This window comes from Cryptomeria japonica, chromosome 7, assembly GCF_030272615.1.
Source record: "Cryptomeria japonica chromosome 7, Sugi_1.0, whole genome shotgun sequence".
NCBI classification, from domain to species: Eukaryota; Viridiplantae; Streptophyta; class Pinopsida; order Cupressales; family Cupressaceae; genus Cryptomeria; species Cryptomeria japonica.
Window position 1 is genome coordinate 858,434,505 of NC_081411.1, and position 13,879 is coordinate 858,448,383.

Genomic DNA, 13,879 nt, shown 5'->3' on the forward strand with positions numbered 1-13,879 from the left:
TCTTAATCTTGGCAAAATCTCACATGGTATTAGAGCTGGTCCATGTCTCACATGGTATCAGAGCCATTAGAGTGTCATTGGTTTGTCAATTGAGAGAAATTTGATGCTATTTGGGCTTTGCATTTTGGAGCTTTCTATTGCAGGTTATTATTGAAGCTTGATGAGTCAAATCTGAGGTTACCATTGGATTGAGGAGGTCCAAGAAAGTTAGTTTTGCCTTTTGTTTCATCCAAATTTGACTTCGAAGGCCAAATCTAGAGGCATTTGAAGTTTGAAGCTGTGGCAGAAATTTCCCAGAAATTATAATTTTACAGGCAATTTTCAAATAGCGATATCTCACTCATCCGGACTCGTTTTTTCGAGCAATTTTTTTTGTTTTGGGGTAGAATTTTGTGATCTGTACAATGGTGCAGGAGTTTTCTGATTTTCAGATATAGGTTTTTTCGAAAATCGTGATCCCGATTTTTACAACTTTTGAGGCTTCATTTGGGCTGAGATGGACTCTTTTTTCAGGTGTCGTTTTTTTTTAAAGTGCATAATTTTTCATCTACTTTCATAATCAGCCAATTGTTTGCAGTGATTTTAAGTAGAAATTGTACTTTCAGTATTTAGCCATTTTTGGCCTATTTGGTACTTGTATTTTCCTTGGATCTCAATTTAGATCACTAGCAGTATTTGTTGAAGACTCTTATATCTCATTTTGAGAAGTTGTAATCATTGAAATTAAAAGTCCACTTTGTCATTATTTGCAAGTGCCAACATGATCTTTTTATGGGGGGTCAATTGTTCATTTATATCTCTTGGTGAAATTTCATTCAGAGGCATCTTCATCTGCAGTATTCTTTAGGGCTTCTTTGTTGGTGGCATCATTATCATGTTTCTACATTTGAATATTTTATCATGATGTATGCTCTTGCTTGAGCAATGTTGTACTCACACTATCATAAAGTGTCACACCTCTTTGTATTTTGTCATTGTTGACATTTTGATGTAATCCTCTTGTACACTTAAATTAGGAATATCTTGTGAAACTTGGTGCATGGCTCCAGTTGAGACTTAGATTGTACACATTTGTGCATAGCTCCCGTGAGACTTGGATTGTACCATTATTTCTGCCATTTATGAGTATCCAGATGATGCTCAAAGCAGATTGTCTTCATGCCTGATCTTCTTTTTGTTGTAGCGAGTGATTCATCGTCATCAACTTGGTACTTGATTTTTTCACACTTTGACATTTTTGGTGCAACATAGGCTCTCTTTCTTCCTTATGGGGAGGTATTTTGGTCAACATCTTGGACCATCCTTGCAGGAGATTTGACATTGAGGAGGGGCTTCATGGTCTCTTCTTCTCTCTTATGGGGGGGACATATTTTTGTTCTTCTCATTCATCATTGAGAGCATTGTGTGCTTTCATCATCTCTCTTTTGGGGGAGGGTTTTTTCCCATTGGGTTTTTCTCTCTTTCCCCGCTTTGTGAGAGATTTCCTTGCATTGTTTTGCATGCATTTGCTTTTGTACATGGGTACCTAACATGGCATCGTAGTCAGGACCCATCTTGCATTGCTTAGTTGCATTGTTGATTTGAGTCTTCATTCCCCTAAGTTGCACTTAAGGGGGGGTGTTGGTGTAAATAATTATTCATCTTGGATATTATTACACTTTACTTAAGTTTACTTAGGTATATGCATTTTATAGTAATTTGGGTATGAGACACCTGGGTGTTTGTGCAACATTGGGATAGTGTGTGTAGGAGAATTTCCACATTTTATGGCGTGATCTTGTTGTTACACTCCACATTCAGTGGGTGATCCACCTCATGTGGAATATTATATTGTTTCTCCTACCTACCCACACCTATTTCCTACCTACCTTTGTTTCTTATTGAGCCACATGTCATGTTTGTGTGCTCACAAATCTCTAGCCATGCCTATATAAGCAGGCTCATCTACATTGTTTGTACAAGCAATCAATCTATATCTTGTAATGATCTAGTTGATCATATTTTTGCATCTTGATAGAATACAATTTTTTCCTATCATCTATTTTGTTCTCTTATTTGTGTTTTCCATTGCCTCTTGATCTTGGCAAAATCTCACAATCTTGTCCATATGGTGTTCCTAAATTTCTCTAAAACCCACTTTATTATCTCCTCCTTGTTGCTATGACCGACATGTAAATTTATGTCCCACTTGTTCATCCACTTGTTATTTTGTTTCTTCCAGGTCTTTTTCCTACAATTTTGGTCTTCTTCAACAACCAAATTGGGCTACCAATGATTATCCATATTTTCTACCTTTTTCAAGTAGCATAGCAATCAGCCTCAATTGGAAACATACCCGCTTTCGCTAAATGAACTGCGTAAGGTGTCATTGATTTGACTTTGAAGCTATTGGTGATAAGATGCTTTTGAATTCTTTATATTTGCCTCCATTTGGGGTTAGACATGCTATTCCTCCGAACTTCACACCCATAAAGGATAACCGACACCACTAACAAACCAGAAAGAGTTTTCTTAGTCTTTCAATCCCACAACTCTGTTTTCCTAAATTTGTTCTAAATAAGGTATAAAACTCTCCAACCCCCTTGGATCCTCTTTGATCTGCATGTCTCCCTGTTGAGCCTATTATGAGAGTCAATTCCTAAGTACTTGTACTCTTCCACTACCTCCAACGGGCTGCCCTCAAAGATAAAATTGACTTGTTGCTTCTTTTTTCAAAGAAAATATCACAACTTTGGTCTTGCTAGTACTCGCATTCCTACCTCTTGACAAAATAACTCGAGCCTTCAAATGTTCTCTCAGACCTTATGCGGATTTTGCAATAAGAATAAGATCATTTGCATATAACAACAACTTCACACATAACCTGCCAATTGAATACCTTCCCCATTAGTCTGACTGAGCCACTCTTCAAGTTTATCAATATATAAGCCGAACTACGTGGGAGAAATTGGACACCCTTGTTTGACCCCAGTATCAATGTCGAAGCACTCAGACAACCCTTCTTTAGTTTTGATTTTAGCTCTAACCTGCTCATATAGTTTGTGGACAGCAACTCTAAACTCCTTTGGAACCTCGAGTTCATCCATCATGTGCCAAAGCTTTTATCCCTAGAAATGGTATCAAAAGCTTTTTTGAAACCACCAAGCAACAAAAAGCTTCTACACCTTGGTTGTCCCAAACTTTTTCAATGAAATGCCTTAGAGTGATGCAATGTTCAATGGTGGAATGTTGTATATCCTATTTCAAGGTATTTTCTGAAACTATTAGTCATCTATCTTAGTACATTTAAATCCTCTTTTCCCTTGTTTTATCCACCAAGAGTCCATGTTAGTTTCTATCTAAAGAACCACATCTTTCACATGCTATTAATTTTTAGTTTTTTTCGATACTATGGATTTGTGAAGGTAACTGTTGGCCAAATTATAAAATTAGGAAAGCAAACTATATAAATTGCTAATGATTGACCAGAAATCCAATCATTAATAGCTAATATTAGGTGGTCACTAAGATAATTGTATAAGGATACTCCTTGCATCTCAACCTATACACTCAACAACTAATATTTTTTTGTCAAAACATATTGTATATGTTATTTATTGCCACCTAATTTGCATTTCAAGGCACAACAAACCAAGTAAAGAGTAGCTTAGATGATTTAGATATCTAATGAGAGGCTTAGATAGCTAAGAGGTTGGTACTACTCCAAGAAGGGTGAAATGCATCCAAACTTCTATGAAAAATGATTTTTAAATGAAATTTACAACCACAGTTGAAAACCAAGCGACATATAACTAGATAGTGAAAAGATGGCTAGTTTGTAAGCTAGTCTCCTAGAATGTGAATGAATTAACTAAAACCAAGAGATATATTATTAGATAGTGAAAAGACAGCTAGTTTGTAAGCTAGTTATCCCCTACAATGCAGATGAAATCACTAAAAGCAAGGGATCCCTGGGATGAAGATGTCGAGCCCAATACATATATTTAGTAGCACTAAGAAGTAAGAAATATTGTACATAATTACCTATAATTGAAGGCTTCACTTTCTATGTTAGAGATGAGTAGTTCAATCTTAGGGATTAGTGGGTATATCCAATAACATGGATTTTGTGCAGTACTCAGTATAACCAATTCTATGGATTTTATTACAAGGTCATAGAGAGTTCAAAAGACGCTAAGAAAATAGGGGGTCGTGGAAAAGAATGAGCATTTTTGTCTTTCAAGATTATATATTCCGAATTTTTATGTTTTTCAGATGTACCTAGAACGCACCCACCCTCAAAATACCAAAATCATCTCAAAGTCATACATACCAGTTGATATGAGATCATGTAGCATTACCACTTTCCAACTCATAAATATCCTTAAACAGACCCCAATAGTATATTCGCTTCATAAAAAGCTTATGTCCTAACTAACACATTATTAACTCCAATAACCCCCATCCCTCAAGCATTCTCAGAGAATTAACCCATCTCCCCAGGACCTTGCCACTTATGGGTGGTAAATGTGATTGATCTGCAACCAAGAACAGTGCTACCATGCTCATAACCATGTATGCCATGAAATAAAAGATGCAATCTTGATTTCATTTGACAGTCAATTTTCATGGTATGCAAAAATACAAGTGGATTACTACAGAAGTACAACAAAAAGACAATAGAAATCGCTATTGGAAAAACATCCACCAAATGGAAATTTTCTCCAAAAACAAATGCATCACAATGTTACAATGATTTTAATATTCTTAGTTTTGCCCTGTATAACTTCCAAAACAACATAAATTTCAAAATTGAATCATTTTCCTAGCACATTGAGAACCATAGAAAGGTACACTCTTGTCTATACAGCCATCAGACTGCATTTATTAATTAACTGAAAATTAAAAAACTGTTTTTTGATTAATTAATAGTCAAATGTGCAGTCTGACGGCTGCCTAGATGTTGCCGAAAAAAATTGCGTACAAGAGAAAATAGGTCTACGCAGGACCCCACCATTTCAAAATGTATCTCGAAGCCCTACCTACAGTTCATATGTAGTGCCACTGACTACAGTTTTCAACCAGCAAGCTCCTTTCTTATATTAAAATTAACTATTCAAATTTTGATTCGTCCACCTAAGATGCAAAGTTCTAAGTTTTGTCTCAAGCGTCAGAATAGTCGGCTGCAACTAGGGTTAATGTGAGTACAATATCCAAGTCTGCCACTGTTTTAAGCGAAAACATATATACAGACAAGAAAAGCTTTCTTCAAACATTGTGTAATAACAAAGATGACTCCATTTGCATCGAGAAACTCTAGACCACCAGACATTAGTGACAAATTTAAGAAGTTTCAAAATACAAAATGGGAAGATACAAAATTTTGCTATGACAAACACAGAACAACAGTTCAGACAAATATTTGTGAAAGCCTACAAAGATTAAAGCAAGTAACAGACCAGATTGTACTCCCTAGATAACTATCCAATCTGAGGATAAACTGTATAGAAGAGAATATCACAGATAGACCTGCAACTCAATGAGATTAACCAACTTTAATAAACTGCATTAGCGACACACAAGGTGTGATAGCGACTGCTGCTAGTTTCTGATGTTATTACCCTCTTGCAACATCTTTGACAATGAGAAATAATGCAAAAAAAAATAAAACATCCCAGGATTCTGTAAACTAGAGAATAGGTGATATGTGAAGGATTATTTAAATGAGTTCGTATAGAAATGTCCTCCAAATTATTATAAATTAGACCAAAAAACTAGGCTGAAATTGAAGCCGGCATTTTTTAAAGAGTGTAGTTGTTACGGTACATTACTTCTCAATTATTTGTCACAGGCACCCATCCTTCACGATGAAGTTACTTTTTGTATCCCAACAATTTGTCTTAGGCACTCATGCTTCGTGGTGGAATTACTTTTTGTATCCCTTGATTTCTTTTATCACACCATCAGTCAAAGTATCAACATCATAATTTTTACCAAAGAATTTCACAAACTCCATATCCGGGTCCATTAAATACCTGCAAACAGAATATTCACGTGTAAATGCATGTAAGGAGCAGCAAAATAGCATACTTGTAAATACATTTGCATTTTGCATGAAAATTATCTTTCAAAATCATAGTAAGATCTAAAAAAAGATTAAACCATAGCCTTGAGATTGCTAGACTAGCAGTCAGCAAGCAGAGAGCAAGAAGCAAGTTTACCTGCCTTGCCTCACATTATATTAATGTAACATTTGTTTTTTTAATGTAATATGTAACCTTTATCCACTTTTCGAACTCCCTTCCATTATTGATGTATTATTTACCAAACATAAAATATTATTTAAAAACTATATGAGTTCATGACTGAGAAATGGTAGTCTAAAGGATGAGCATAATCTTCTAAATATCCACGATTGACGTTATATACTCTAGCACATGTGTGCCTCTGTCCTTAAAATTTCTTTATGAAGCAAAAGAGCTTGACATACTTTTGTTTGATCATTCAATAGGGCATAGGAAACCTTTCACCCTGATTTATTTCTTAAATTTAATATATATTTCTCTATTAATTTCTCTTTTGTTATTATTAAAAGGAGTCATAATTTTAAAAAAATGCATTAAACTCAAAATTTTAACATTAAGGATTCAAAAGTGTTAATTAAAAACATTTAGCCAAATAATATCTAGAATGAATTGTAAGTAATTGTGGCCCTTATTAGAATATTTAATTATATTTTAGTCACCTATATTTAGTTCCTTGTTTAATAGTCATTTAGTTTTTTAGTTAATTAGCTTTTGCACTTTATTTAGCATTTAGCTTTTTCTTTTTAGTTAATTAGCTTTTAAGCTTTATTTAACGTTTAGCTTTTTAATAGTTCACTTTAAACGACTTGTTCTTAATTTAAAACGTTGTCCTTGTAATCTCTTTATATACGCTTGTTCTTAATTTAGTTAATTAGCTTTTAAGCTTTATTTAGTGTTTAGCTTTTTAGTAGTTCACTTTAAACGACTTGTTTTTAATTTAGAACGTTGTCCTTGTAATCTCTTTATATACGTTGTCTTGTATATTGTTGAATAGATTATCTGATTATTGAATTATTCATTCAATTTATTTATTTTTGCAAATTGAAAATTTTCCTAAAGTTTCTGCAATTTTCGACTAAGGTTTTGACCCTTCAGTTCAAATCGAAATTTTATTCTAGTTGTAGATTCTTGGTGGGTTTTTCGAAGCCTCAACTGGGTCATCATCAGATTGGGAATTTTGGTATCTTTTGGGCACCATTTATGTTGTACATCCAACCTAGGGTTTCTGCCCCTAATTTTTTTGCATTTTTTTGGAAAAAATCGTCTATTTTTCTAGTTTTTTTACAAAAAAAATCAAAGGTATTTTTTTATTTCCTGCAAATTATTATTTTTTTTTTATTATTTTCAGGTAAAATTTCAAGTTTTAAGTTTGCAGAAAATTTTAATTTCTAGGTTTCTTCCAAACCTCAAAATTTGCACCTTGGAATTCGTGCCAGAATTCTCCTCCAGAGAATTCGATTTCTTGTGCAGCTATTTCTATTTTGATTTTTTAATTATATTCTTCTATCTCATGCTTTCACTAGGTTGACCTCGTTCAACCTCCATTTTCGTGATGGCATCTTTGACCAACATCATGTTGGAACACACTTGATCAGATTGATTTAGGCTAGACCTCGTCCTACAGGTCCCAGGGTTTTCACATTTTTTTTCCTCAAAAATTGTTCACAAGGTTTAGAATTTTTTCCCTAAAAATTATTATTCTATCATCCGCAAAGCTTGCGTGGGTTTTTTTATTTTTCGCCATAAAAAATCATGGGAGGGTTTTACTTGATTTTTTTTCTCAAAAATCAGGGTTTTACCACGTGATGTCTGGTATTTTACCACATGATGATGTTTTACCACGTGATATTTGGTGTCTTACCACGTGGTGTTTTGGGTCTTGCCATGCGAAGTTTCAAGGTTTTGTTCAATTTTTTCAACAAAAATCGTTTCAGTTTTTTACCATTTTTTTCCACAAAAATGATGATTTGTATCTTCAGTTTTGGAGGGTTTGCCGATTTTTCCTCAAAATCATGGTTTCAGGTTTCAGTTTGGTTACCCGACGTCAAGTTGGATGGATTTTGATATTCTTGGTCATTAACACTTTTCAGATCCAGGGAGGGTGATCAAAAGACCTGCAGTGTCTTATGTAGAATAGTTAGTAGATAGAATGACCATTAAGGGAGGGTATTAGAATATTTAATTATATTTTACTCACCTATATTTAGTTCCTTGTTTAATGGTCATTTAGTTTTTTAGTTAATTAGCTTTTAAGCTTTATGTAGCATTAAGCTTTTTCTTTTTAGTTAATTAGCTTTTAAGCTTTATGTAGCATTAAGCTTTTTCTTTTTAGTTAATTAGCTTTTAAGCTTTATTTAGCGTTTAGTTTTTTAGTAGTTCACTTTAAACGACTTGTTCTTAATTTAGAACGTTGTCCTTGTAATCTCTTTATATACGCTTGTATATTGTTGAATAGATTATCTGATTATTGAATCATTCATTCAATTTATTTTTCAGCCCTCACTAGTTATGGTTAAATGGTATGGTGAAATAATCCAAACCAAGAACACTTTAAAATATCTTAAAAAGCAAATAACTTAAAACAATAAAACTTTATTGGTTAAAGGGAAAAGTTAAAACCCTATATCGAAAATCAGAACCTCTGTTTTGCCCTTACTTCAGTCAATTTACAATTGCATCATGCCAAGTTTTCGTGAGTCCTTACCTTGCCCAACTCACAATTCTATGGATGAAACCATAAATGTGAACTATCAATAAAGGAACAAGCAAACAGTGGCACTTTCAAAACTGAATTATCTAGTGAAAATTCATTGGTAAATTGATAACATACATTAAGATGCCATAGTTCCCAAGTGTATAGTAAAGTGGGAAATCTAGACAAATTATGAACATACAAGAATTCATCATAAATACTGGATGATGATTTTCCCAATACTTTTGTTGTCATAATTTATAATTATAAGAACTCTGAATCTCCATCTACTAAGCTCAATATACTTGAGAAATCCACAAAATAACACTCAAATATGCAATTGGAGGTTTCAGGTTAGGAAACTCATTACTGACTTGATTACAAGGATCATCTGGAACAGATAGATTAACTAGACTGCAGAATGAACGAACATTCATTTCCCTTAACTGAATATGTTATCATTTAATAGAATATTTGATAACATATTTATCACCTTCTCCAATGAAAAATGTTTCAGCCAGCAAATTAGAGAAAACATGTGTGTTCTAAACTCCAGACAAATTTCAGTTCCTGCCACTGGGACCCACATGCCTCTCAATATTATTGCATTTGAGTATTATATAATTAGCAGTAGGTTGTATATTGTCTTGTTTTATCCTTATATATATCCTTGTTACTTAGTTCCACCTTTCTTTGCATTTATTTACTGTGATCTGCTCATTCATACCAATCACATCCTCTTTCCAAAGGATAAGAAAACAACTTTGATGAAGTAGTTGATTACTCCAAAATCAATTGATGAACATTTTAAAAGAAATGCAGACCTGACCATAAGTGAAAGAAGTAATGCTCCTTCGCATCTTTCTATATTCTGAGACACTCTGGTGATCTACTTCATTTTTCCTGAAGAGAATTGGTATGGTTTGTGATAGCCATCAAAGACACAAATTTACACTGTAAAACTTCTCTAATTTCAATAGTAAGCCACACAAAAGGGCCCCTCGAGCAGGCCAGGGCCTTTTCATCAAAGCCAACCCCTTCCCCAATTAGAATTCGATTTCAGATCTGCAAAGATGCCCTGCTCCATTTTAAACACCAACATGCTCATAAGCCATCTTGATTTTCCTACCACGGAAGAAAATGGTTGCTACCTAGGTATCGAAACCTCACTGCAGATCAAGTTTTCAGTAAGATGAATGAGAAGATAAGCATATGTCAATTCATGGTAGCTTGACTTACACCAAAAACAAATGAGAATTGGAAACCTGATCCAGAAAAGGTGTTTAACTGCTTTCCAAGGTGGACTGTGATTTATGAAAAAAATCAAAACTTATTTGTGGAATGCTGTCCCTGCATTCAAGCAAATTGAAGACCTCCCAAGTACAATTCAAGTTTAAATAAGACAACCACTTCTTCCAAGTGAATATTGGCAAGAGTACTCTCTCAAGAAAACAGCCAGTGGAGAATACATCGTGCTACCTGACTCAACAAAGCTACTGAGAATTCTCAATTACACCAGGGTCTGTGTAAAAAATTGATTTGGCAAAGTTATTACTAAACTGAATATTTCTGGACATGGAAGGCTTTTGAGTGGAAACAACTAATCGACTAAAAAGACTATTCCCATCAAGCCATATCTGCAACAACATGGTTGTCTGGCTCATATTTGCCCCAACAATGAATACCAAGAACAGATGAAACTTGTATATTAGGAACAAAAATCATAAGAGAGCATAAGAAAATAGCACAGTAGAAAGGGACAAACAAGGAATCAAATACCAAACTGAGGAAAAAAACACCCAAGTACCACGAAGGTTCCAAAAAAGGACAAATTCCATAGAGGCTAACACAACAAAAGACAAGTCAGCAACTCATCGGTCAACAATTTGTGATGTTCCCATTTTGAAATAGGAGTTAATAATAAATAATAATAATAATAAATCAAAACATAAAATAATAAAAATATAATATAATATAATTATAAAGTAATTAAGTTAATAAATGGTCAAAAGGCACGGAATGAAGAGTTGTGACTCTCAAACATGAGATATAAGAGGGAGAAGGGATCATTTTAAAAGGGGAAGGAGGAGGAAAGAAATGAATGAAGGATGTGAATCAAGGATTAATGAAAGAATAAAGGAATGGGAAGTAGATACAGAAGTGACTCTTTCAAATGGCAGAAATTATGAAGGGTTGCACTCTTTTAAAGGGTACTAATTGTGAAAGGTTGTCTCTCTTCCAAAGGGCAAGAATTATGAAGGGTTGTACCATAGTTGAACTACTCGCCAAAAACAAAAACTCACCAAGGCCCAAACAAAAAAACTTGGTGAAAACTCAGCAAAAACTCGGCAAAACTCGGCAACTTAAAAATTTGCTTAAATTTAATTAGAAATGCATTTTTTTTGCAAAATTCAGTGAGGAGAAGCATCCAATGACTCAATAAATGAGCACACAAAAGAAACAAGCTGAGTCTATATATATTTGATTAATTTAAATGCAAATTGGGTACAAAATTGCATCTTCTTGTGGAATGTTGATGACTGATAGACTGAAACAATATTAAATAGCAAATTGTTTTTGTAAAACTAAAAGTAAATACTACATCAAAACATTTTACACCTTCCTCTTCCCAGCTTTAGTGAAAACTAGGTGAGAGATAGAACTAGAGGGTCGGGTCCTAGGAGTGCGATGTGGCTCCTCCACCTCACCAAAATGAGGTTGAGGGTAGCACCCCTCGCAGGGGTCTGAGGGTGAGAGAGAGAGAGCGGTAGAGAGATAGGTATAGATCTTGGGGGAGAGAGGAGAGAGTGGTAGAGAGATGGGATAGAGGAAGAGTGATAAGGAGATAGATAGGTCTAGAATTCAAGGCAGATAAAGTGAGTGAGATAGAGAGAGCTACAGAATGCTCATAGGAGCCTACTGATTACTGAAATTTGACTTAAGTCTAAAGATATAGAAAATCTTCTAAAACCTAAAATTTGCATTATAACTCCTAGAGATCTGAAACCACTCTCAAACATCCTGTCAATATATACATGAAATATAACTTAAAGTATAAGAACTTATACTTAAATGTTATATTTCATGTATATATTCTGATGAAGAGAATGAGACTGACTTGAAAAAAAACATGTCTGGGCCTCTTTTTTTAATGCAGCCAAGTTTTTGCTGAAAACTTGTCGAGTTTTTGTGAAAAACTCACCAAAAACTCAGCGAGTTTTTCCCAAAAACTCGGCGAGTTTCTTCTAAGAATCAATGGAATAAATACTCGCCCAACAAAAAAACTCGTGTCCATCTAAGGGTTGTACAATTTCAAAGGGTGGAAATTGTGAAAGGTTGTGTCTCTTGCCAAAGGGCAGGCAAGATGAAGAGATATGACCTCTCCCTCCCACGGGAAGATACAAAGGGAATAAGGTTCATTTGAGGAAGAGATGGAAGGGAGATCAAATTGGAGAATAATATATTATTTTCAAAAGCAGCAATGAAAAGTGGTGATTCAATTGTTATGAAAGGTGGTGACTCAATTTGTATGAAAGGTGGTGACTCTTCCACCAATAAAGTATAAAGGAGAGATCATTCCAAGCATTCAATGATCACTAATTCAATCATCACTCATCACTCATGGATCCACAAAAGCAATCATCAATTATCAAATCAAGCAAACAATCAATCAACAACTCATACTATCAAATCAGCATTTAGTGAATCATCATTCACCAATATATGAAACCAGCATCCATTACATCATCACTCTTCAATCACCTAATCAACCATCACTTAATCATGACTCACCAATACTTTGAGTTATACGATCAAAGTAATTCATTCAATCAAAGAGATCAGATCTGACATTGATAACCAATTCAAGCATACAACAGTTTGATCTTGTATCTGTGATTTGGTATGGGTTTTCTTGTGATGTACATAGCATAAGAATATGTTTATGATTACTCACTGCTGAATAATGTATATACAGTCTAGGAAAATGACACTACTATACGATTGCTTATATATATAGGAAAATGTCATAATGTAGGACTCTTTGTATGTTTGATTAAATGTTATAATCAGCCACATCAGAGGTTTAAAGGGTTTACAAGGAGGGGAAACAGCATTGGGATACTCTTCTAGGTACCCCACCTCATGCCATGCCCCGTCTATCAATAACCCTTAACTGTTTTCAAGCAAGGAGAAAAACAGAAAACAAATAAATCAAAGAGGCACCAATGACCAGAAAATTGTCTCATTTACGAGACTTGACAAATTTCTGGCAACCTAGTTCAAACAATAGCAATACAAAGGATTGATTGGCTATATAGAGGATGATAGCATTCATGCTTGAGAAGTATAATACTTTAATCGCTTCCTCTCCTAAATGACAGAACACACAATTAGTGAAAACAATAGGCTAAATGCATTATTACTAGGCAGATTGGTTAACATATAATTAAGGCAACTCCAAAGGTAAGCGTTTAGTTATGAAAGGTTCAGCAGTTAAACAATGAAGATTCGTGTCTCCCTCTAGCAGTGCAACCGCAGGAAAGAGACATGACTTCCCATCACTGATGGAGGGATACAAATAACCACTCCAACACCCAAGGAAGGGACATTGAAGGAATCAGATTTGGCATTCTATAAGATATTGAAATATACAGCAGTTCAGTTCAATACTATAGTTTGCTATGAGACTTCTGTACATTACATAGTAAATACTGTATACAAATTATATCTCTGCATACTATCGATTAACCATACATTGCTGTTTATGACTACTTATATAGCATAGTGAATATTAATTGTATCTGCTCACTACTGATTAATGTTTTGCTGTTGCTTATGTCTGATTATTATATGTAAAACACATGCATAATACTGGAATTCTTTATATGTTCTGAATATTAAAGTCAGCCATGGTAGAGGAAAAGAGGGATTGCAAGAGGGGTAGGGCGATGTTGTACTCTTCCAGGTACGCCACCTCATAGTGGTGACCAAATGGTCCCGTAAGGCAAAGGGGGTACAAAAGGTACTGCCTTTGGGCTTCCGGGGCACCCTGTTGTGAATACACCTCATCCCTCTATCATGGTGAATTAACACACCAAGGAGTTCAATCATAGGAAGTGGG

The 13,879-nt window shown here is 34.6% G+C and overlaps 1 protein-coding gene across 1 annotated transcript in view; it reads right to left on the minus strand.

The window, feature by feature from the left end:
• Window positions 1–5,486: 5,486 nt before the first annotated feature.
• Window positions 5,487–13,879, minus strand: part of LOC131047041 (protein SCO1 homolog 1, mitochondrial) — a 57,034-nt gene continuing 48,641 nt past the window's right edge. Inside the window, exon 7 of the mRNA XM_057980839.2 lies at window positions 5,487–6,014. Within this exon, the coding sequence (XP_057836822.1) occupies window positions 5,906–6,014 (109 nt within the window). The 3' untranslated portion in view covers window positions 5,487–5,905. The remainder of the gene's footprint in view (window positions 6,015–13,879) is intronic.